Source organism: Scardinius erythrophthalmus, assembly GCF_964197995.2.
Source record: "Scardinius erythrophthalmus genome assembly, chromosome: 13".
NCBI lineage: Eukaryota > Metazoa > Chordata > Actinopteri > Cypriniformes > Leuciscidae > Scardinius > Scardinius erythrophthalmus.
Window position 1 is genome coordinate 24,701,775 of NC_138233.1, and position 23,577 is coordinate 24,725,351.

The following is a 23,577-nucleotide window of genomic DNA, read 5'->3' on the forward strand; positions in this document are numbered from 1 at the left end:
ATAGAACAAATTAATGATGTTCAGTTATTCACTTTATTGGCTATTATTATTATTTATTAATGAACAGTTAATCAAGAAATTACGTCCAATTGGTTATGCACTAATGTGTTATCGTATTTATTATGGTAAGCTATACGTATTTTAAATTCGTATTAGGATTCGTATACTTAGGATACTCATTAACTGACAAGTTTGGGGAGACCCGATTTCGAGGGAGGACCCGATTTGTCATGACACCAGTTCACCAAGTCAATGGGTTTTCGGTTAAATGGCTGAAATACGGTATGTGGTAGACACAAGCTCAAGACATGTTCACGTTTTATTCGATTAGGCTACATAAAATACATAAGTATTACCCTACTCGTGATTTTTTAAGCTGCTGTGTCTTAAAAAATGCGGTTAATATCAAGGTTTTTTCAACAACAAACAAACAAGGTACATTATCAAATCTCTGAATATAACCGCTAGTGATTAGCATTAGGTTGAGCATAGCTAGTACAAAAACAGAAAAATCACAGTAAAACAAACAAATAATTAAATAAAAATAAAAAATAAATTTAAATCAAAAGGGGCTTTTTAAATTAATCTAAACAATTTAAGGGCTCTCTGGTTTTTAACAAATTTTAAAGATTTACACAAGAGTTAAACCTCATTCATCCACTGATTAAAGTTGGTTTTAGATTTAAACCATCTGCATTTGTGAATGAAAAACTTTCCAAAACATAATAAGAACTTAATAACAAAATCAAACTCTTTGTTTTCCAGACAAACACCAAACCTAATTAACTTCACCGTGAGGGGTCGGTACGTTAGCCATCAGGGTCGAGGATATTAAACGTCATCACGACGAACAGGTAAACTCAGTCCGCTTTAACAGCTCGTTATGTTCATCTGTGCAAATTATCTTGATGGTCAAAACGTGTAAGTATAATAAACTTTTGTTGTTGTTTTTATTGACTTTTTTTGTTTGTTGCCATAATCCAAAAGCCTATGGAAAAAATCTTATTGATTTTTTGTCGAGCGAACCAGTGTGAAAGCGTTAGCTTGTTGAGTGATGGTTGTACGCTCGTTATTGCAGTACATTATGAGATTGAATGAGTGCACTTGATAAAGTCCACTGTATTTTCATATGGTTTCGGACAAAATGGCTGTCCTCTCAAATTATGCCCTATTTAATGGTACAGGGAGCGACTTTAGGACACAGCTCTGGATTTTTATTAGTGCTTTTATTTTGAAATTCATCTCGGAGTCGGAAGTAAACTCCTGTTTCGTAGTCGTTTCCGCCTTCACGTGAGCTGCTGTTGACTGAGCATTTCAATTCGTGCGACGTAAAGGACTTCAACCCGAAGATTTGGATCGGGAAGAAGAAAAATAAGAAAATGTAAGCTGCAATACACTGCATTAGAATAATATATACAATTATATTACTTGTGTTTTAAGTACAGACTGACTATAATAAACCCGAACATTGTTGTTAACATTTAGGCCCGTGGCTTGCCTTCTTTTTCTTAGTTTTTATCATCAACCTTCGTCCATGTGTTGTGTTTAAAGTGTCTGTTTCCTTAGATTTAAGAACGTGTTTCATAAATGTTCGCCTAAGTAAAGTTACACCAATTTGCGATTAATGTAATCTGATTGTCCGCAAGTGAGATGAATGTTATCGTAGTATATCAGTTAACCTCGGATGCACGCTCAGCGGACACTTGACGTTACATTATTTAAGGCTGTAAAAAAAAAAACCTTTTATGTGATGTGGCATTTGGAAGGTTTCTTTCTAATATATTTTCTGCGTGATATCCTTTCTTTCTTGTCATTAGTTTGCATTTAATTACAGCACAGAATGCTCCAGAACGGAAGTTGCGATTGTGTTTTCTTCCCTATTGTGACGTAGATCCGATTGAAACGGCTTATGCAGCAAGAAAAAGTGTAGGGTGAACTTTTTTTTTTTTTTTTTTGTAGCTGGGCAATTGATTGGATTGTTGTAGTTTGTTGTTGCTGTGATGTCATGTGAGTGACAGCGCCAGTAAACGCGTCATCAGATATGACGCCATATTTGCCTTTGGGAAATGCACCCCCCCCCTTTTTTTTTTTAGTAATGCAATTATCTTAACATTTAACAATTCTTCAATGATTTACTTAAATGTGATGTAATGCATTAGAATATGCCAGTTCATCTCTTCAGTTACCTTAAAGGAATAGCCTAACGTTAGTTCACCCAAAAATGAAAATTATCCAATAATTTACTCACCCTCAAGCCATCCTAGGTGTACATGACATTCTTCTTTCGGACAAATACAATCAGAGTTATATTTAAAAATATCCTGGCTCTTCCAAGCTTTATAATGGCAGTGAATGTGAATTTTTTGAAGACCAAAAAAGCACATCCATCCATCAAAAAAATAATCCATACAGCTCCAGGGGGTTAATAAAGGCCTTCTGAAGCGAAGCAATAATATGTTTTTGTAAGAAAAAATATCCATAATTATAACTTTAAACTGTAATTACTTGCTTCCGGTAACGGCCCTCCATGCGTTCATGAGAGAGTCGAGTTCCAGCGGAAGAGTGACCTCTGACCCAACGCATGACAAAAGATGTAGGAGCAGCATAAGCTTAGGTGGGAGTCGATGCCTCCCGCGGTGAAAACAAATAGGGCTGGGCAACAAACTCAAGCTTCTCCAACATTTCTCATTAAAAATTCTTGTTTTAGATTTCTAATTTGTTGCCGGTGTTTTGCTCTATCCTCTGGGCTTCCGCATTTGTCAATACATCATGCGTCGGGTCAGAGGTCACTCTTCCGCTGGAACTAGACTCGCGTACGGCCGTTACTGGAAGCCAGTAAATATAGTATATGTATAAACTAATATATAGTTTCTAAAGTTATAAATATGGATTTTTTTTTCTTACAAAAACACATCGCTTCGCTTCAGATGGCCTTTACTCTGGAAGCGTATAGATTACTGTTTTGATGGATGGATGCACTTTTTCGGGCTTAAAAAAAATTGGTACCATTCACTCACATTCTAAAACTTAGAAGAGCTAGGATATTTTTTTAAATATAACTCCTATTGTGTTTGGCTGAAAGAAGAAAGTCATATACACCTAGGACGGCTTCAGGGTGAATAAATTATGGAATAATTTTTATTTTTGGGTGACCTAACCCTTTAAGCAAGTGTGAATGCGTGGGCATGGTTTATGAATTTGTGGGATTCATAAACCATGTTTTTTACAAATTGAAAAACCAAAGGTACGCTTTACAAATCTGAGTGCATGGATTGGAAATTTGTGGACCAGTTTATTAATCAGTGGGAACGATTTGTTAAACCGAGGGAACAATTTAAGAATATCTGTGAGTACGATTTATAAACTGAGTGGAAGAATTGCATAACTGTGGCCACGGATTTGCGGGTCTTGGTTTTTTTTTTTTCTCCTACAAATGACTTTCTGGGGTCCACAGGTTGTCAATACAGGACTCTGACATTGTGATATAGGCTAGTGGTTGTCAGGACTCGGGTTTTATATCTGTCATCTCCTGTTTTGTTTTAATTTTTTCACTTGTCAGACCCTCACAGTCACAGTTGATCGCAATGCACAATCAGAGCAGATGTTTTAGTTCTTCAAGGTAAAGTATGATTTTTGCGACACTAGAGGCAGCTAGTGGAATTAAAAAAATAAAGCAACCTTGCAAACGCTCCCCCAACTCAAACTTCACAAACACAGCTCTTACAAGTGCTTGTGAAGGCATATCTCACCGGGTAAAAATAGACAGCTTTTCAATAAAAGGTTTAACATATGAGGAGTACTTTTAGCTGTGCTGCCATAAGTTAGCAAACTAACACAGCGAACGCGAGCATCTTGCTTATAAACCCTTCAAACGGATGTGCACCGACGCATATTTTGACGTGACATTTGCCACAACTGTTTGAGGCTGTTCACACTGGGGCACATCATAGGAAACATTATAAACTCTTGTGTGTTTTTCTGGGGTGCATGATGATGATGATGATGTATTGAAGCGTTCATTGTAGCGCGTTGCATCGCAACAACCCATTTGCTTTGAAATGATCATGACCTGTTTAAAAGCATTGGTCTAAAAGCAGCGAATGTTGGCTTGCACTTTTGTAAACAAAGCTCAATGTCTTTTTTCATGTAACAGTCATGGTCTCACACCGGCTAAACACACTCTGGCTCCACTCCACACCTCAAACTCTTGCTATAGACTGGCAGACCTGTAATTTTTCTGGAAACACTTCAGGAGTTTCGAAGTCGCGATCTGATTGATTGATTTCTACAGGATGTCCCGGGAGACGTGTGTGGCGCGTTCTTTAACAGTCCGGCTGGAAACAAATACCGCGTGGCGGCAAAACCCCTCGTGGAAGAAGAACGCTGTTGTGTTTACAACTTGACAATGAGCCCTTACCAGGATAAACCTAACACTGTATTTTCAAACGTATGTAAAGTTTGCGGCTCCATTGTTGGAGTAAACTTGCACGTTCTTCAATCAGTCATTTATTAGATGCACACCGGTCTGTTATTGTAGGGACAAAGACATTATATTTTCACGCCCCTAAACATGACGCGGAACAAAACGAACTGTGATTGGTTGCGTTACATGTCAGTCAAACGTCTGCTTGGGCGGTCCTTGGCCAAGAAAAGCTACGATAGTCCAGATCTTCTGCCGTCAGTCTGAAGGTCTGGCTACGCAAGACTGGGTGTAGGGTATGATTAGGGGTTGGAATTTGTTGTAGCTTAGCATTGTGTAGGAAATCAGCACTGTAGAATTGGCTGTGGGGCTGAGTTTGCGCTGAACTGGATTGGTGGAAAAAATCGTGCCTTTCTGCAAATTGGAGTTCCTACTCCTATTTGAAGATCTCCAGGCTGCAGTTATACCCTTCTCAATGATTGCGGCTCCTGAGCATACTGAAACCAGCCGTCATTACAAACAGCGAGTCGCACTGTTCAAACGTAGCCTACTCTTTTGCAACCGGTTACAAAGTTTGTAGAGAGTGTATACCTGTATACTTTAATTTTCCATATCCACAAGTAAAGCTGATGGTGTTTCTAATCAAAAGAGATCCCGAATGTGGAATTGCTAATACTAATTAGGATAGCGGGAGACATGGGCAACGAGAAAGATTAGTCAGAATCAGAAATCGATTTAAAGGGAAGGCACCCACCTTGTTGGTGAGAGAATATCACAGAGCAACTGAATGATTTTTGATCTCAACGTAGCGACATAGCCTACGTGACTTTCACTTGACCGAATAATACACTAGGCTGCAGTTAGGACCATGCAGAAACTTGTGAACGATGCTCTTGCAGCTGTGCTGTCACCGTTTAGTGACATTATTGTATGTTATATGGTCAGTGTCGGTCACAGCGCCTTTTAATTTCTGTTTTTGATCCGGATATTATTCATTTACAATTTTAGCACTGGGCGAATATTACAACTTAGAGTCATGAATAATATCTCTCCCTGGCTCTCTCCTGAACAAGAAACTGCAATGCTTTCCCGCTCTTTCCTGCATATATAGATCTAAAACTGATTCAGACTCTGTCATTTCCCTTCAAAGCTCTATTAAACTTTCCCATTAAAATATACATATTTCTCTCCATGGTACTTGTAAATCTGCATTTTATGGTCTATTTGGTCTGTGTACCAAACTGTCCATTTGCACCTCTGTCATTGTAAATGATTTTTATTCTGTTACTTGCATTGTATGGATTTGTGGAGCTCACTGTCTTGCTTTCCTATGCCACTGCTAACCATTTTGTGAGCATGCTAGAAATCATTGCTCCATTGTGTTTCTGCAGAGCTGTTTCATTCTGGAGGAGCTTCTTTTCTCGATCCAGGCTTAAATTGACGGATTGTCTTTTTGGGGACTTTTTGATTCGCTTTGTTCTTCTCTTTTTCCACTCGCCCAGAGCGCCACAATTTCAAAGCCATGTCCCAGAAACGGACTGGTGCTAATGCTCAGAAAGGCTTTGCTGTTGGCCGTGGGCTTTTGGCTGGCACTGAGACTTTGAACTTTAGTATGGGTGAGATGCACTCAGACCCCTACAGCTCGTCGTCCCGGTCCCGATCCCGGTCCCGGTCTGGTCTGGTTGGAGGGGAGGGAAAAGACCATGACTCTCCGCTGCACCGCCGAGCGGGCAGCAACATCAATACCGTTCAACTATTCGCCAGCCTAGGTCTGTCATCGACTGATCTGGATGCACTGGCACAGGTTCCAGAGGAGAACTTATGCATGGAGACCTTGCCCCATCTTCTCATGCTGCTTAAGAACCGCAAGATGGAAGCCGGCTGGGGCGACATGCAGGGCGGAAGGTTGGACCGTCCCAGTGGGAAGGCACAAAGCCTCTCACAAGGTGACTTCGGTTATACTTCCATGCAAGAAACATCTGGTCGAGGGTACGACATGTTAGATTACAGGAGCGTTAGCAGCAGAGACCGCCAATATTCTGAGCTTTCCCGTGACTCCTATCACAGCCTTGGCATGTCAGCGTCATCGCCATCTGACGACATGTTAATGCAGAGAAGAATGGGCTCCCCGTCTCAGAGAAAAGTGCAGGATTTCTTGGGAGTCATGCCCCTCATGTTTCCCCATGTGTGCTCTCTTTGTGATTTTGATGTGCTCTCTGTCATGGTGAGTAATTCAAGCTGGTTGCCTCCTGCACACACACTTCACTTCCTTTTCTTGAATCCTGCTCGTTGAAGAAGAACCTCTTTAAACATCATTTTTTTTGCATTTAAATCAACGCCTCTTAGTTTTGCATAGTATTAAATTTGATAAAATGGCCCTAAAAGATAAAATGGCCTTAAATCTCATTGGACGCTTATAGTATACAGTGTTGTTAGCTGTATTTCTGACTTCTCTGTTCTTTATACTTGGTTCCAGTTAGGACAGTTAGTATCTAGAACTCTTTTTAGATCAATTACAGTACTCATTTGTAGATTGCATTCATAGCCAGGAAGGGTAGCTTGTCAAGTTAGCTCTGATCCAGTATGTCAAGGCTTTGAATTGCTTTAGATTTCACTGTAACATTTTTTATTATTATTTTTAAGGATGTTTTTCACCCTTCCCTGTGTTTGTAAAGGAATGGACTCAACACACGACTGGGATTCGTCACTCCGAAAACCGCAAACTCCTTCTGCAAATGTAAGTAGACTGCTTTGTGTGAACTGGTGAACTGTTTGTTCAGATGTTGAAAACTCTCTTGATAGTCATTTAGAAACAAGCCTATGGCCTACAGTAGGTGCAGTTCCACTATGGATCTTTTGGATCATCCATTGGAGACCGCTCAGTTCATGGTGATCACCAGAAGCATTTTCCACTGCTGTCTAGCTTGAAAAAGCAGCATCATAAATTGGCCTATATGACTTGTGCACTGTATTTGACTCCTCCTTAAGCTGCATATAGCTGTGTGAGAGGAATTTTTGTAAAATTTAATGTTTTTCTGCATATTCACTTTTATTGGAGTGACAGCATTCCACTATCACAATGATGACAGAATTTTAATTTTTGGGTGAAAAATACTTTTTAGTTAAAAGAAAGTATGAAGAAATCCAGATTATCACCATGAAACATTCAAAGTAGAGCGCTCAGAAGAATTCATAGTGGTTTAATGGACCGTTTTCACAGACTGCAATGATGTGTGTTTCCAGTTATCAATATTGCAAATCTAGTTAAGGTTTTTATTTATTTATTTTTTTAATTAAAACACATTTAACGCAATACTTTGTGTTAAATTATCTTGGCAGTAAATGGCAAAAAATTAATTAACGCTTCTACAATGTTGTTTCTAATACAACGGCTGAAGGATTGACAGCAAATTTAACATCTTGTATCTTGTCATATTATGTAATCAATATCTCATTTTTTACCTCTTTTGAAAAGTCGTCAAAACGCTATCATGGATTTTTTTTTTCTTTTGTTGTTAGAGCAAATGGGAATACAAAAAAATTGATTTCTGTCGTCTCCCATTCACCACTATAGAAGTTTACCCAAATATGACAACTTCTGCTTCTGAGAACCCCAGAAATGTGAAAAGGGTCCATAAAGCTAATTAATCTATTCTTTTCTGAACCTTTTAGGTGTTCTAAATAGGTTAAACAGTCTTTAACCTATTTCTAACATGAAGGTTCAGTTGAAAAGCAAAAATAAAAAAGCTGTTGCAAAATGAATTTGGTGTGCAAGTGTTCAACATTTAGATTTCTGTAATTTTAAAAACATGTGAAAACTCATTCCTGTTGTTTTATAGGTACCCGGACTGGGATCCTCAAATGCCCTCTAGTCGCATGTATGTTACTAGTTGTTGTTTTTTTGTTTCTTTTTAAATACTGCTTTTATAAGTATGATACATCCTACTTTTTACAAGTGTCTGCATAGAAAAGCACATTAAAAAATGTACTCCTCTCAGGTCGACATCCCTTTCCATGGACACAAAGAGTCGTTCGGATCGATTGCTGGGAGCAGATTCAATTGGTGGTGGTCTACAGAGAACAGGGATGAGCTCCAGCTGGGGTAATAAATCTGTGAGAGGATGTAGTCTGGTCTGCTATCCTTCTACAAGTTGATCTTTTTGTTGAAGCAGTGGACAATGGAACAGCTGAACTCTGTCTTGTTTAGAGCAGTGTGGAATTAATTTATCTTCCTGTGGGTTTCACTAGTGGTTTGGTCAATTCTTTGGTTAAAGTTACACTAAGTAACATTTTTCTTCTGTGAAAAGTTGAACCCCTAAATCAATAAGTCAAATACATATTTTTTTAAAGTCCAGTCACATAAGTATCCTAAGTTTCTTTAAAGGTGCACTTTAACAAAGAACTATACAGGTAACTTGAAGATGACGAACACTTTTCTTGTGAATTTGCAACATTGACAGTGTTATTAACCTAAATTAAATCAGCATTCAACTAAATTGATCTGTATATGACAGTAAAGTGTTATTAAATTGTATTAGTTTCATAATGAAGAACTTTGCAACATTAACGCTGTTATTTTTCCGTTTCTGTGAAGCTGCTTTACAACAATCTGTGTTGTATAACACTATATAAATAAATGTGATTCAATTGACTTGACACATTGTCTAATTTAAATCAGTCACAATTTTTAAACAACTTTTTTAGGCTCTGATTCCAGTGTGGGAATGACAAGTAAAATGACATCATACTCAACGGCACCCAAGGTAATAATGCACTGAAAGTTATCTGTTTTTGTTATAAATGGTCCATCAGTTCTGTTGATTTGAAAATGCTCCCTCAATTAAAATATTATTTTAATTGTATATAGTCAGGATGTCCTTTTCAGTATGTGATCTTTTGTTTGAGTGGATGGCTTTATCTTGGTGTTTGCACTCATGTTTTTTTTTTTTTAGATAAAAAGTAGAGTGATCGTGTTAAAATACGAAAGGAAACCGAAGTTAACAAACAGCTTGTTTGACTTGGCAAAACCCTTTGGCACCATCTGTAAGCATCTAGTACTGAAGAACATGAACAAGGTATTGTACATGTATGAGCAGCCATTCGCAATTTGGAATAAGAATGCCCATAATTGGTGTATTTTGAGTAAATCTATTTTATTTATTCATTATTTGTTTAATTTTTTTCAAAGGCTTTCCTGGAGCTGCAGACTCATGAGGAGGCTTTGGCCATGGCTAATTATTACCAGCGAAAACCAGCCATGTTGCATGGGAAAGAGATACAAGTTTATTTGTCAAAGGAACTGACTGCAATTAAGGTAAGATTAATTGACCCCCCTCCCCCTTTTTGTTTAAGTGTAGGAAAAAGTTAAGCAAATCAAGCAATCAGATCAATTAAGCTTATTTGCTTTATCAATACAGAAAAGTGGAAGGCCGGACAGAGACACTAGAACCAGAGAGAAGAAAGATGTCAGCCAGGTGGTGTTTTTCTATCACTTGCCACGGGAAGGTGACAAGAAAATGGAGCTCCTCAAAATTGCTCGTAGATTTGGCACTGTTGAGAAACATTTATTTGTAGATAAAGGGGTAAGTTACATATGCAGCAATTGTCAGAACATGCATTATTAAAATATTTCCTGTTTCATGGATCTTTTTATTATTTTATTATCTCAATAGTAATAGAAAAAAATATCTTCAATAGTCTAAAGGGTGAATTATTATTATTAATTATTTTAAATATAATTTACACTATTTTTATTTCCAAGGAACCATAATTTTACGGCCTTTCTACTGTTTGAGCTACAGGAATCATGTAAAATACAGTAAATATCTAGTTAAAAGTAATCCAGGCATTTTCCATGCTGTTTTGTTCACTGCTCTTTGGTGAAGAGAGAATAATATTTAAATAATATATTAATGTGCTAATATAACAGTATATTATAATAGATGGCAGTAATCATCTACATATTTATTCTACATACTTTTTTTTTTGATTTTGTCATGCAGAGACTTTTATGAAATTATTTTGAGTGATGCTAACAAATCAGAATGTTGAAATGATTAATTGAAACTTTAAGCTGATATAGAGAACTTAATCAAGCTTACAAACTCTAGTGAATTTTCAAAAGGGGATGCTATTACAATCTAATACTTGAAAATTGCAGAAAATGGAGGGTTTGTGAAACTAATCAAATTACAGTCTATCGACGACTCAAATATATTGCAGATATTTGACATAGCTCATTTTTTCTCTTTAAAAACAAACTAAAAACAGGCATATGTTCAAATGGGCAATGCTGAGGATGCAGAGATGTTGGTGAAATACTACACTGTCAATCCTTTGACTATCAATGGAAGATCCATTCGACTGAACATCTGCACGAAGTATAAGACTCTAACGTAAGTTGTCCTTTCTAACCAGAGAAACCAATGATATATTTAGAAAGAAAACAAAACCAAATGTGCTATACATGTTGTTGTTCCAGGGTCCCACCAGGAAACGATGACCAAGGAAGGGAAGAGCCAGCCCGTAAGAGCAGCGGTAGGAGCAGTTCCTCCCGCAGAACTGGTGATAAACATTCATCAAAGAATCGAAGGTCCTCTACTTCCAAAGCCAGAGAGAGCTCTGATAAAAAAAAAGAGGAACCAAAGCCTGAGGAAGTAGAGGCCCTGGGAGACGGGGCAGGAGATGAAGCTGATGTTATGGAAGCACGTGATGGAGACGAAGAGGGTTTTGATGAAGATCCCTCTGCAGATGATGTCGACCTATCATGTAATCCAGAGCAAACCAGTGAACAAGCACCAGATATTGATGACACCAACCTAGAGGATGAGGAGGATCCTGAAGTGCAGCAAGCCAGAAATGCATCCAGCGATGAGACCATAGAAGACAAAAAAGACTCTGGTGAAAAACAGGAAGAGACTCCACTGGAGGAACCCGTGACATCTGAGGCTGAGCAGGAGAACACAGATGAGCTTCCTAAAGACCTTGAGGAACAGAATGGTGATCAAACTGAAGATGAGGGTGCTGAAGAGGACAATGAAGAGCAGGTAGGATCTTTTGCACATTAGCACATAATCTGAAATGCTACTGAGCAATCCTTTCTTAAAGGAATAGTTCACAAAAAAAGTATATTCTGTTAACATTTACTCACCCCTTGTGAACACATGAGGAGATATTTTGAAGAATGTGCATGCAGATCTTTTCCACACTATGAAAGCATACAACTTTTTGTTAATAGCACTTCTCGTGTTTATTGCCTCTTTAGATAAATCGCTTGTCATATTCCTCAATTTTATCTCAATTGGATAAATATATAATAGAATATATGAAAATGTAAGGTTTTTCCACTGTCCATGGTATGGTAACTTGGAATTAACCAATTAACAGTTTTTTTTACTGTAGAATTTTTACCATTTATATCATATTTTATGGAACATTTTTTATATTTCATAAGCTGCTTTAATCTAAGTCTTCTGAAGCTGTACAATCTCATAGACCACTTTTCTGGTGCTGTTTTGTCCTCTTTAGAGCTTTAATATACAGTTGTAATTGAAATTATTCAACCAACATTGCAAATCAGGTTTATTGGAAAAATTTACAAACTTTCAGCTGTTTGCAATGAACAAATCAAACAAAAGTAATTTAAATGGCTCAACTCAACAAATGTTTCAAGTGGCATCCCCAAATCCAACTGAAAATTCAACTTTTAATGACTTCTGCAGTCTCAAAATTATTCAACCCCTTCATGGCAATTCAACCAATTTTTGACTTTGTCATGAAGAAGGCAACTGCGCAGATTGGAGCATCATTTGGACGGACCACAATCGCTTGACAGATCTAGATTTTGCCAACGACATTGCGCTATTCGCCGAAGATGAAACTTCCAAAGATGATCGAAGATCATGAAGACCGGACATGCAGGTTTTCCAGCTAACAACGTCGTTGAAGAGACACGACTGGAGACAGTGAAAAAAATCACCTACTTGGAGCATCGTTTGTCACAATGGTGATGCCGAGACAGATGTCCGGTGCCAATTTGGGGAAGCTTCGGCTGTCGCCTCCAGCATATCTGCATATCTCCCTCTGGATCTCCCTCAAGATCAAGTTAGTACTATACACCTCTCTTGTCGTCCCGACTGTAATCTACGCATGCAAAATGTGGAAGCTAACGGCGAACACTGTCCGGAGGATAAACGCATTCCGCCAACGATGTCTCCGGCGGATTCTCAAGATCCGATACATCGATCGTATCACCAACAAAGAAGTCTTGTGGCACGGAAATTACAACAGCCTTTAAGTCACAATCACGCAACGACGACTCAGGCTTGCCAGCGTATCCTGGAACAAAACTGAAGTGCTGGCAGAGAACTTGCAAAGGTGGAGAGACCCCGATGTGCTCAACAGCATGGGATGATCTAAGTAAGTCTAATGCTGCGTTCACACCAAACGCAAATAGAGCATCTGGCACGAGTGATTTCAATGTTATGTCAATGTAAAGACACGTTTACGCGCGTCTGGAGGTCCTGCGGCGGTCCTGTATGCTTGGGATCATTGTCCTGTTGGAAGGTCCAATGATGCCCAAGCTTCAGCTTCCTCACTGACGGCATGATGTTTTCTCCTAGGATTTCCTGATACTTCAATGAATCCTTCTTGCTTTCACACGCTGCAGGTTTCCAGTGCATAATAAACATTTCAGTTTCTCTGGATGCAAAACAGCCCTAGAGCATCACCGAGCCACTACCATGCTTAACTGTAACCTTTAGACTGTAGTGTTCTTTTCGAAAAGTTTTGTTTCATCGCTCCACAGAACATAATCCAAAACTTATGTGGTTTATTTATTTGATTTTGAGCAAATTGGAGCAGACTTTTCTTGTGCTTTTGGGTCAGTAGTGGTGTATGTTTTAGAGTTCTGGCATGCATTTAGTATGTGCCTTACTGTGCAAGCTGAAACCTCAGTGTCTGTTGCCACCAAGTCTTGCTTTAGGTCTTTTGCAGTCACTCAAGGGTTTTTCTGAACCTGTCTTCTCAGAAATCTGTTTGCAGCCATTGATGGCTTCCTTTTCTGCCCCGTCCAGGTAGTGTAACCTTGTTCCTTTAACTTTGTTCTTCCAGGAACTTTTTTAGTGCCTTTACTATCTTTTTGTATCCTGTCCCTTGTTTGTGAAGGGAAGTGATATCTTCTCTTAACTTTTTGGACCATTCTTTTGACTTGGCCATATTTCTAACATGCAGTCAAACGTGACACTCAACAAACATAGCCAGTTCAGGTATTTCATGTGTTCTAGCTCAAGCACACCTGGTGCAACTAATGAAGCCCTTGATTAGTTGCATCAGGTGTGCTTGAGACAACACCTGTTTAGCACATTTGTGCTGTTGTGAGGGATTCTACTCAGGGGGTTGAATAATTTTGAGACTGCAGAAGTCATTCAAAGTTGGGTTTTTAGTTGAATTTAGGGAAACCACTTGAAACATTAGTTTTGTTGAGCTACCTCAATTAGTTTTGTTTGATTTAGGCTATTCATTGCAAACAGCCGAACGTCTGTAAATTTTGCTAATAAACCTGATTTGCATTGGAGGTTGAATAATTTCGATTACTACTGTAAATTACATGTTCACTATTTTGACCTGTGGGTCTTTTGACTATCTGTATCCGCTTCTAGGAGGGTCAAACTGAAACTGACTTTCCTGAGAACATGGATGAGTTTGTTACTCTTGATGAGCTAGTGGAGGAGGAGGACGCTAAGAGAAAAGACTCAAAGCCCAAAGCTAAATACACATCAGGTAATGCCCTTGAGCAATGTCAGTGGCTTTAGCAGTGATCCATGACAAGGCTCTCTTCTTTGGATTCCGTCGACAGTGTTAAAATAATAATTAAAGGTTACAGTCATATTGTCTGTGAAAACTTCTATGCCCTCTGGTTTTGATATCTATAACTGTAACAAGAACAGAGGATGACACCCAAAAATTAATCAAATGTTTGCATTACCATTATGTTGTGATATGTTACTAGAGATGCTCCAATCGATCGACTGCAGATCGTTATCGGCCGATAATCACATTCTATGACTCAATTGGGAGTCACTAAAACAGGCTGATTTCACCAACCGATCGCAAATTTATGACGTTAGCGCCGTGATGTAAGAACAAGTGATTTGAAACCGCTGCTCAGTGCTCATTCGATATGTCCGCACACTTCTGAGCGCAGTCAGCGCACACCTGGACACATAAATCTGCGCACATAAATCCGCGCACATAAATCTGCTTATCTGCTGTACTTATCTTACTGGGCTTGAACGGTCAAATACACCCACAAAATGTCCATCTTTTTATCTTCGTTTGTCTTTAGTGAATGTAAACAGTGCATTCGGTGTTAAAGTAAAAAAAAAAAGCAGGCTAATAAAGCTGTTGCCGTCCTTTGCCATTCATGTTAATCAAACAGTCCCTTATTATGCAGTTTTTGTACATTTGATTACTTTATGCAATTTATGTTGTATTTTTATTTCTGGTGCTTGATGTTTAGTGCTGGAGTGTTAATGATGAGCAACTATTCAGTACACCCGCATATGTTTTGGATGAAAAAAGGAATAGACTATCTCCCCAAAATGCAGAAAAGCTGGAATTTATAAAGAGAATCCTGCCTTACTATTGTGTTTAAGTAGGACGTAGGAAGGAAGGACACAAATACTTAGCACTTCCTGAATAATATTCCTGATAATTTAACCAGACTACTCATTTTGTTCGTTTAGGAGTTGCAGTGTTTCTATTTGTTTTTGTCCTCAGTCACATATTGGACAATGTTTAACTACACCGTTTGAGTTGTAATTATGTTCAGTTTGACATTAAATCTTGTAGGCTCTTTAATAAGCCAGAGTATCCTAATATGGATAGTGTTTTTTTTTAAAGGCCTATTAAAATTTCATTGTAAAATTAATATTTGCTGTGCTTATTTATTTGATTCTCAATTAAAACAAGAATCTATAGCAGGGATGGGGAATGTCGGTCCTGGAGGGCTGCTGTCCTGCAGAGTTTAGTTCCAACCCTAATCAAACACACCTGGACAAGCTAATCAATGTCTTCAGGATCACTAAGGCCCCGTTCACACTGCAGGCAAAAGTGGCCCAAATCTGATTTTTTTGGGGTCAAGTGACCAGGTCAGACTTCTTCAGAGGTAGTGTGAACACTCAAATCTAGCCCAGATCTGATTTTTTCAAATCAGATTTGGACCACATACATATGTGGTCCTGAATCAGACCCAGATCTGATTTTTTTCAATGCGGCCGCAGTGTGAACAACCACGGCGGATTTGATGCGACTTTTACGTCAATCTACGTCGACATTTGACACAATTATGCGACGGAGCCCTAGACACAACAGACACAGACAGTAGCCTAACATTAAAAACTTGACTAGATATGGAGAACAGTGATGGAGTGAGTCAATGGAGGGAGAGTGAGGTGTTAGACCTAATTAGTATATGGGGAGATACTTCAATTCAAGCTAAACTAGAAGGATCCTACCGTAACCGCTCCGTTTTTGAAAAAATTGCACACGAAATGGAAGAACGGGGACACAGGAGAACGTGGTTGCAGTGTCAAACTACGCATCCACACAGACCTCTGTAGTGAATTTGCAGCCATAAACCCGCAAAAATAGCCAATTTTGCTCTCTTTCTCCTCGTTCTTCTCCTCCTCAGCACCTGCTCATTAATTTCACGGCTTCCATTACACAAACATTTTGAAATAAATGCGAATATGCTTACTTCCTCCATAACCTCCCGAACTTTAATGCAACCGCGTGCTGCGTCTGATGTCATTGTTATTGTTCTTTTGCGCATGCGGGTTAGTTTGAAACTTCAAACAGTTCACACTGCAATCAGATATAGGTCACATTTTAAAAGGTAATGTGAACAGCCAATTAAAAAATCGGATCTGAGCAAAAAATCAGAATTGAGCATTAAGACTTGCGGTGTGAACGGGGCCTAAGGCTACAGGCAGGAGAGGTTTTTTAGGGTTTGAGCTAAACTCTGCAGGACAACGGCCCTCCAGGACCGATGTTCCCCATCCCTGATCTATAGCATTACTGTAAATGGTATTATTTATCTGAAAGAAAAAAAACACTGACATTCAACAGAAAGCTTAATTATTACTTTATATAAAGCGTGAATGAATGGGATCGTATCGGACGATTATGATGACACAAAAATGGTATCAGCTGCAAACATTTTGGTCTGAGCATCCCTATATGTTATTTAAAAGTTGATCAAAAGTCAATTGATCGGAAGTGGCAGTAAAGACTTTTGCATGGTTACAAAACAAATTGATTTCAGATAAATGCTGTTCTTCTGAACATTATTTATCAAAATCCTGACAACAAATGTTTGATGGTTTCCACAAAAATATTAGGCAGAACAAAGCCTTATTTACATTGATAATAAGAAATGTTTCTTGATCAGCAAATTGTCATATTAGAAAGATTTCTGAAGGATCATTTGACACTGAAGACTGGAGTAATGATGCTGAAAATTCAGCTTTGCCATCACAGTAATACATTACATTAAACAGAAAACGGGTTATTTTAAATTATAACTATTTCACAATATTACTATTTTTACTGTGTTTTTGATCAAATAAATGCAGACTTCGTGAGAGTGAGTCAAAAACACTAAAAAAATCCTACAGACCCCAAACTTTTAAATGGTAGTGCAGTCTCTAAATACAAATAGCTATTGATTAAGCATGTTTTTTTTGTTGTTGTTTTTTTTTTCTCTCAAGTCAGTCCGTTAAAATGACTTTTTTCATCTTGTATGTTACAGGAAGCTCCAAGGATAGTAGAGTAAGTCTCTAACTTCTTGGACACTTTAAAATGTATTAAAATAGTTTACAACTAATGTCTGTTCATTGATTTATTGATTGTATTGAATAATTATTTGTGTTTTCTAATTATAGGGATTTAGAGTTGTAAATGTCGTTGGATTTAAACGTGGCCACGGTTATATTGATGAAATCCTTGCTCTTGCCAAGCCATTTGGTAAAGTGGTGCGGCACCTGGTCTTGGAAGTTAGGCCTGAGGTAACAGCTCTCAGATATTCTGTTCTTGGTAGTTCAGACCACTTCACTCACTGCAGCTTTACTGTAGCTATCCACACAGATTTCTTATGCTAGACCATTTAAGAATGTATGTGTAAATGTTTATTATCCATTGGCAAGCTGTGTTTATGAATTCATTGCCATTTGGTTGGAAGGAACATGTTTTCATGGCGTTCAGTCAGTTGTAAATCAGAAATTCTCAGAGATGGCCTGAAGTGTTAGAATTTTGTTTCCCTTAAATGTGTTGTGCTCTGTTTTAGGCCTTTCTGCAGTTCTCCAAAGAAAAAGAGGCAAGAGCAATGGTTAGTTTCTACACCAGAAATGCCTTACCATCTGTGTGTGGAAAACCTGTTAGAGTTTATCATTCACACACCTATCCAACCATCCAGGTAAGACTTGGGCTTATTAACTCACCATTAATAAAATGTATGTGAATCTAAAAGAAGCAGAATCTAACGCCTATATCTGTGTAACATCTACAGAGTGGTAAAGTCATCTACGTTGGTAATGTTCCACCCTTCAAAGGCTCAGATGCATCACTTCTGAAAATCGCAGAACCATTTGGAAAAATCAGGAAATATTATCTGAATCGATTACGTAATGAGGTAATTGTAAAAATGGAACGATTTCTGATGGATTTACAAGGAAATAATAAATGTTTTGGTGTTTATGATATTTGTATGTTTGCTCAGTGCTTCATTGAGATGGAAAGAGGGGAAGATGCTGAGAAAATGGCAGAGGCCTACAAGGAAAAGCGACCTAAATTTGAAGGCAAACGACTGGTTGTTTACGTGAGCAGGAAATTTAAGCAGCTCAAACGTGGGTCAGTTGGACATTTACATTTTTTTTTTTTTTTTTTTTGGGAAAATAAGGCTTTCCAAAGAATGTTACATGGCATCTGTTTGAGAAAATATTATCTTCTCACAGACAAAGACCACCCAGCCCAGAGACCGAGAATAAACGGCCACTCAAGAGAGAACGCTCCAAGGAGGATGAGGCTCAGAGGAACTCCTCTGGGAAAAGTAAAGACAAAAAAGAGGAAGAACCTTCTGTCAAGAAGATCAAAGTGGATGAAGCTGTCGCTGATAAAGCTAAGGAGATGGACAGTCATGAAGAGAAGGAAAGCCAAAATATTTCAGCAGAAATTGTTCCTGAGGAGAAGAAAGAGTCAGAGGAGAAACAAAGCGAAGACACATCAGAGCTCCAGAATTTGGAGACTGAACCTGTGAGTGACTTCATTATTCTTTTCATATGTAGGGCAACATGTTGTATCGTTTCAGCATCGACATTGTGATGTGTACATCTGCAATTGACACAATGTCAAATAGGGATCACAGATGTGCTCATCGTTTCTCTACAGAAAATTTTGGACTAAACCTCTCAATTCATATGGATTAGTTTTATGATCTCTTAATGAACCTTTTAAAGCGGCAAAGTGTCAGTTGCTTAACTGTCAATGAAGGGATAGAAAGTTCTCAGATTTCATCAATATGGTCTTCATTTGTGTCCCGGAGATGAACATAAGTGTCACGGGTTTAGAATGATAATTAAAATTTTTGGGTGAACTACTCTTTTTAATTATGCCTGGTTAAAGGTGCCATATGTAACAATTGAGGTAAAAATATCCCAAAAATGAGCTACACACATCAAAAGAATGAGAAGAAATAAGGGCGATGATGTCATTAAAAAAATGTCAAGTTATAGTGCTGCAGAGATATCAACCTTAATTAGCATTAGCATTACTAGCCACGGCCCGACAGGTGTCGTAATACCAGTTTCGGCCATGGGAGGCGGTATACGGGCAACATAACCACCAGCCAAACATGCAATACACGAATAACTCGCACGGCTTGTGGGCGTACTTGAACCTGATGTGGAAAGTACAGCCCACTACTACATTTCAGTTCAGGGAAGAGAGCGGAAGGATGGCTGAAGCCCTTGGCAAGAGACCCCTACCACCACCCGCTGCAGGGAAAAAACCGCGCTCTGAAGCACAAATAAAATCTCAAAAAGCTATCCGCCACACTGGCGGGTGAACGATCATACCAAAATATGACATTTTAAGCGCGCACGCGCTCTTCTGCCTCTAAGAACTAGCAGAGAGAGAGAGCGAGCCCCGGCCGCGCGCGCGCGCACTCACTCACTATATTCAGAGCGGTCAAGTTTCCCCGTACTTTTTGACAAGCGTCCTTGACAGGGCGGCCAGAGCTTCTTTGCAGCTCAAGTCGGCGGCGGTGTATACAGTTTTAGTAACGCTCTATCTGTTGACGGCGCTGAGGAAAAAGCTCCCGCCACTGGAAGAAGCTGTCGCCGCCCATTTGTGTCCTCCTGCGCACCCATCAAAGCCGTGCAGAACGTCTTCAGCACTCACGGATCGCGCATACTCCGCCGCTGGCCAGGCTGCTTCTGCTTTACACACCCTGGACGCACGAAACGTAACGGAAAACATTGCAAGGTGTAATGAGACCGAATGTTTTTTGGTGACTAATGATAACTTAGCTAGAAGTGGTATTGCTAATGAAAATCAAACTTGATATATGCTGCTAAATTAGCTTCAGGCGGGCAGCGTAACACTCTAAATAGATGTTGTCCCTATTTTAACTTGTATATGTGCAGCTAAGAAGGTAGGGGCGGAGCATAGACCAATTCACTTTCTGGAGGTATACTGCCCCCATCTGGTATGGAATGTGGAGTATGACTTGATTTTTTTTTGCCAGACATGACATATGGCACCTTTAAGGCAAACTGTAATTTTTCGCCATTAGAGGTTGTTTATTCAAAGCCATATTGGTTACAAAAGCTGCTGGAGTGGAACGATTGCTAATGAGAGACAAGCACGGCATACGGCTCGAAGGCAGTGGAGCTTTTATTATGCCGCTTCCGGTCATGAGTATGTGGGGTAACACAGCGCTGTTTTTATCATAGATACATTGGAGTGTGATGAAAGTTGTTATAATCCTACTCTGAGCGTTCGCTCGGCGGCTACGATATGAGACACTTGTTGCTTTGGATATTTTGATCAAAAAATCTTACTAAACGTGTGCCTTTAAAATGTGTAAATGTGCTTCTGTTACTATTCTGTTCATTCTATTGCTCATATTTCATCTACAGTGCATATTTAGAACCGCTCCATTGCAGCGGTACAGTAATCACATGTAGGGAACCACGTTATACATAAATTGAGCTTATAAATTGGGTTCATGCTGTTCGATTTTGGTTGTCTGAGACAGATTTTGTGAGCCCTAAAAGATTCCTCTGATCCTAGGACAAAATCTGAAGTCTTTGATCGCCAGTTTGACGTGTTAAACATGTAAGCTATGTCCAGTACTTCAAGATGGATTCTCCATGTTGGGAGACGACTCTGTTGTGCAATCATGCCAATGGAAGCCTAGCATACAGCCGATTTACCAAAGGATCACAGAATATCAGAGCTGATTCTGCAAGAAATCCACAAAGAAACATAGTGGACGCAACTGTATTCTATCTAGATTGTGCCAAATGTTCTGGATTCCCAATGCCAATTCCTTGATAAGAAGAATCCTGCTGTTATAGGTCAACAAATCATGGCAGACTTACCCAGAAATGGAGTTCTTCCAGATGAACCAGCATTCACCAGATGTGGAGTTGACTGCTTTGGTCCATTTGAGATCAAGCGTGGACTACAGTTAAAAGCTATGGTGTCATCTTTTCTTGCCTGGCCTGTAGAGCTGTTCGCATTGAGGTAGCAACATCATTGCATAAAGACTCATTTATCAATGCATTATAATGCTTCACAGGAAGGAGGGGTCAAGTTCTGGAAATGTGCTCTGACAATTGAACTAATTTTACTGGTGCTGATCGAGAACTCAAAAGGTCATTTCAAGAATGGAACAATTCCACAATAGAGAAGAACACCTTGCTTCAACGTGGCATCACATGGATGTTCAATCCTCCGGCTGAATCTCACCACGGACGTGTATGGGAGCGTATAATCCATTCTGTTAAGAAAATTCTCAATGCCACTTTGAAGGTTCACAACCTAGATAAGGATGGTCTTTAAACATTTCCCTGTGAAGTGGAAGCTGTCTTGAACAGTCAACCCATAACTATCCCCTCTAATGATCCAAATGATCTAGAATCTCTCACACCTGACCACTTGCTGTTGATGAAGGTAAAACCTTCTTTGCCACCCACCCACCCTTAGAAACAGGTGCAACACATGGCCGACCTCTTGGAAGGGATGGATTTAAAAATACCTTTTTGAAACCAGAGCTTCAAGGGCGTCAAAAATGGATGAAAATATCCTGAAATGATAAGCCTTGTAGATGAATCAACACCTAGAAATTTGTGGGTAATGGGAAGAATTGCCAAAGCAGTACAGGATGAACATGGACTTGTACACAGAGTTCAAGTTAAGACTAAGACAAGTGAGCTTGATCGACCCATCACAAAGGTCTGTTTCTTGTTGGAAGCTGATTGAGACAGTGAGATGGTCTGTGACTGTTGCTAACAAACCCTGACATAACTGATCAATCTCAGAAAGAAGAAGAATTGCTATGCTACTGTAGCTATTGTTAAGTCCTCATTGATTGTAATTGTTTCTAACAATAGAATACAATTAGAGGCCAGGAGTGTATAGCCTTGAATAGGATGGTGATGTTTAGAGGATGTAGTATTTAAGCAAGTAGGGAGCATAACTTCCTTTGATCAGCTGTGTAAGCGCATGGTTTTACTACTATCTCTTTTGTTTGTTTCTGTTGTCTTTTTGGAAACAAGAATAAATCAGGTTTTTTTTTTTTTTAAATGCTTTCTCACTGCTAACAGGATATACTTGATCGAACCACTGCTTTTGTATCCTTTGACCAGGAGGCTGAAGATGAAGAAACTGTTGCTTCAGAGAAGAGTGTGAAGGCTGAGGAAAATACCAATACAACAGCACCATCTGAAACAAAGCCTGAAACTACCCATTCTACTCTAGAGCCATATGATCCTAATGTCCCAGTGGGTAAGATGACGTTTGACATAACCAAGCTATTCATTTAGTGTTTTATATGAATTTTCTTCAGCTTTTTGGACAGATGTGGCACTAAATCAGTTTGGCTTGCTATAAAATGCTTTAAACCAAACCATAAATGTATTATAAAAAGCGATGGACCCCGACTAAGGAAATATTTCATTATCATTGTTTCATTATTGTAAGAAGCCTCATTAATGAACCTCATTTGTCCTGTTTCAGGAGTGGAGTTTGTGAAGATGGGGTACTACTGCAGAATCTGCTTCCTGTTTTACTCTAATGAGGACACTGCTAAGAAAATTCACTGCAGTAGCCAAGCACACTATGATAAACTTAAGGTGATTTTTTTTTTCTTCTTTATTTGTCCTTGATCATGATGTCAGAGCATGATTTAGATCTTTATGCATTACATTTTGAGGATTCACTTTTTTTATTAGTAAATATTTGCATTATTACATTGACATTTTTGTGGTTTTAAGTATATTTTTTTCTTCTTATCAGAAATATTTGAAAAAGGAGAAAGCCAAAGCACAGAGTAACGGGACAAAGAAATGAACCATTGACGCTGGAACATGTTAATATGTCTATTGTGTCCCTGTCTTTTTTGTTTTCTTGTGTTCAGTTCTTTTGTTCACCATGTATAATTTTTTCCTAAAAAAAAATATTGGACTGAGGTATTGCTTATTTTAATGTAGTTATGAAAGCTGGTGCATTCATAAGAAATGCCTAGCTGTTCAGTCATAGTGATTTAGATGTGAAGTTTAACATTTTACGCCTAAATTGCTACTACTACTGTTTTTGTTTTTCCTTTATTTTAATAAACTTCCAGCATTCCTCATACTCTGCCTGACTGTTTTTAATAATTTTTCTCTTTTTATTTTGTATTTTGTGAAAGGAGAATAATATTCATGGCCCCTTTGTTTAATGTAATTAATCAGTGTTACCTAGCATTTTACAGTAAAACTGCACAAATTTGAGTTTTGTCCAAATCAATTTCTCTGTCCTATAATATAAGATCCCATGAAATTCTACAAGACCTTTTGACAACGGGCATATTGTGAGTGTTTCTTTTAGCTATT

At 38.7% G+C, this 23,577-nt stretch overlaps 1 protein-coding gene across 1 annotated transcript; it reads left to right on the plus strand.

Annotated features, from left to right (window-relative positions):
* Positions 1 to 1,219: 1,219 nt before the first annotated feature.
* Positions 1,220 to 23,338, plus strand: LOC308700408 (uncharacterized protein). Its single transcript, XM_081382032.1, has 21 exons — positions 1,220 to 1,381; positions 5,812 to 6,644; positions 7,096 to 7,157; positions 8,260 to 8,298; positions 8,419 to 8,522; positions 9,125 to 9,183; positions 9,373 to 9,495; positions 9,609 to 9,734; positions 9,838 to 10,002; positions 10,691 to 10,815; positions 10,902 to 11,466; positions 14,080 to 14,200; positions 17,232 to 17,251; positions 17,365 to 17,487; positions 17,766 to 17,894; positions 17,988 to 18,110; positions 18,198 to 18,328; positions 18,433 to 18,730; positions 22,351 to 22,489; positions 22,721 to 22,836; positions 23,000 to 23,338. The coding sequence occupies exons 2-21, from the start codon at positions 5,943 to 5,945 to the stop codon at positions 23,051 to 23,053; spliced, it is 3,324 nt and encodes a 1,107-aa protein (XP_081238158.1). The 5' UTR covers positions 1,220 to 1,381; positions 5,812 to 5,942; the 3' UTR covers positions 23,054 to 23,338.
* The last annotated feature ends 239 nt before the right edge of the window (positions 23,339 to 23,577 follow it).

Coding starts and splice junctions, on each gene's coding strand:
- LOC308700408 (XM_081382032.1), top strand. CDS start 5,943: ATGTCCCAGAAACGGACTGGTGCTAATGCTCAGAAAGGCTTTGCTGTT. Junction 8,523..9,124: donor AGGGATGAGCTCCAGCTGGG/GTAATAAATCTG, acceptor CAACTTTTTTAG/GCTCTGATTCCAGTGTGGGA. Junction 18,731..22,350: donor AGAATTTGGAGACTGAACCT/GTGAGTGACTTC, acceptor TCCTTTGACCAG/GAGGCTGAAGATGAAGAAAC.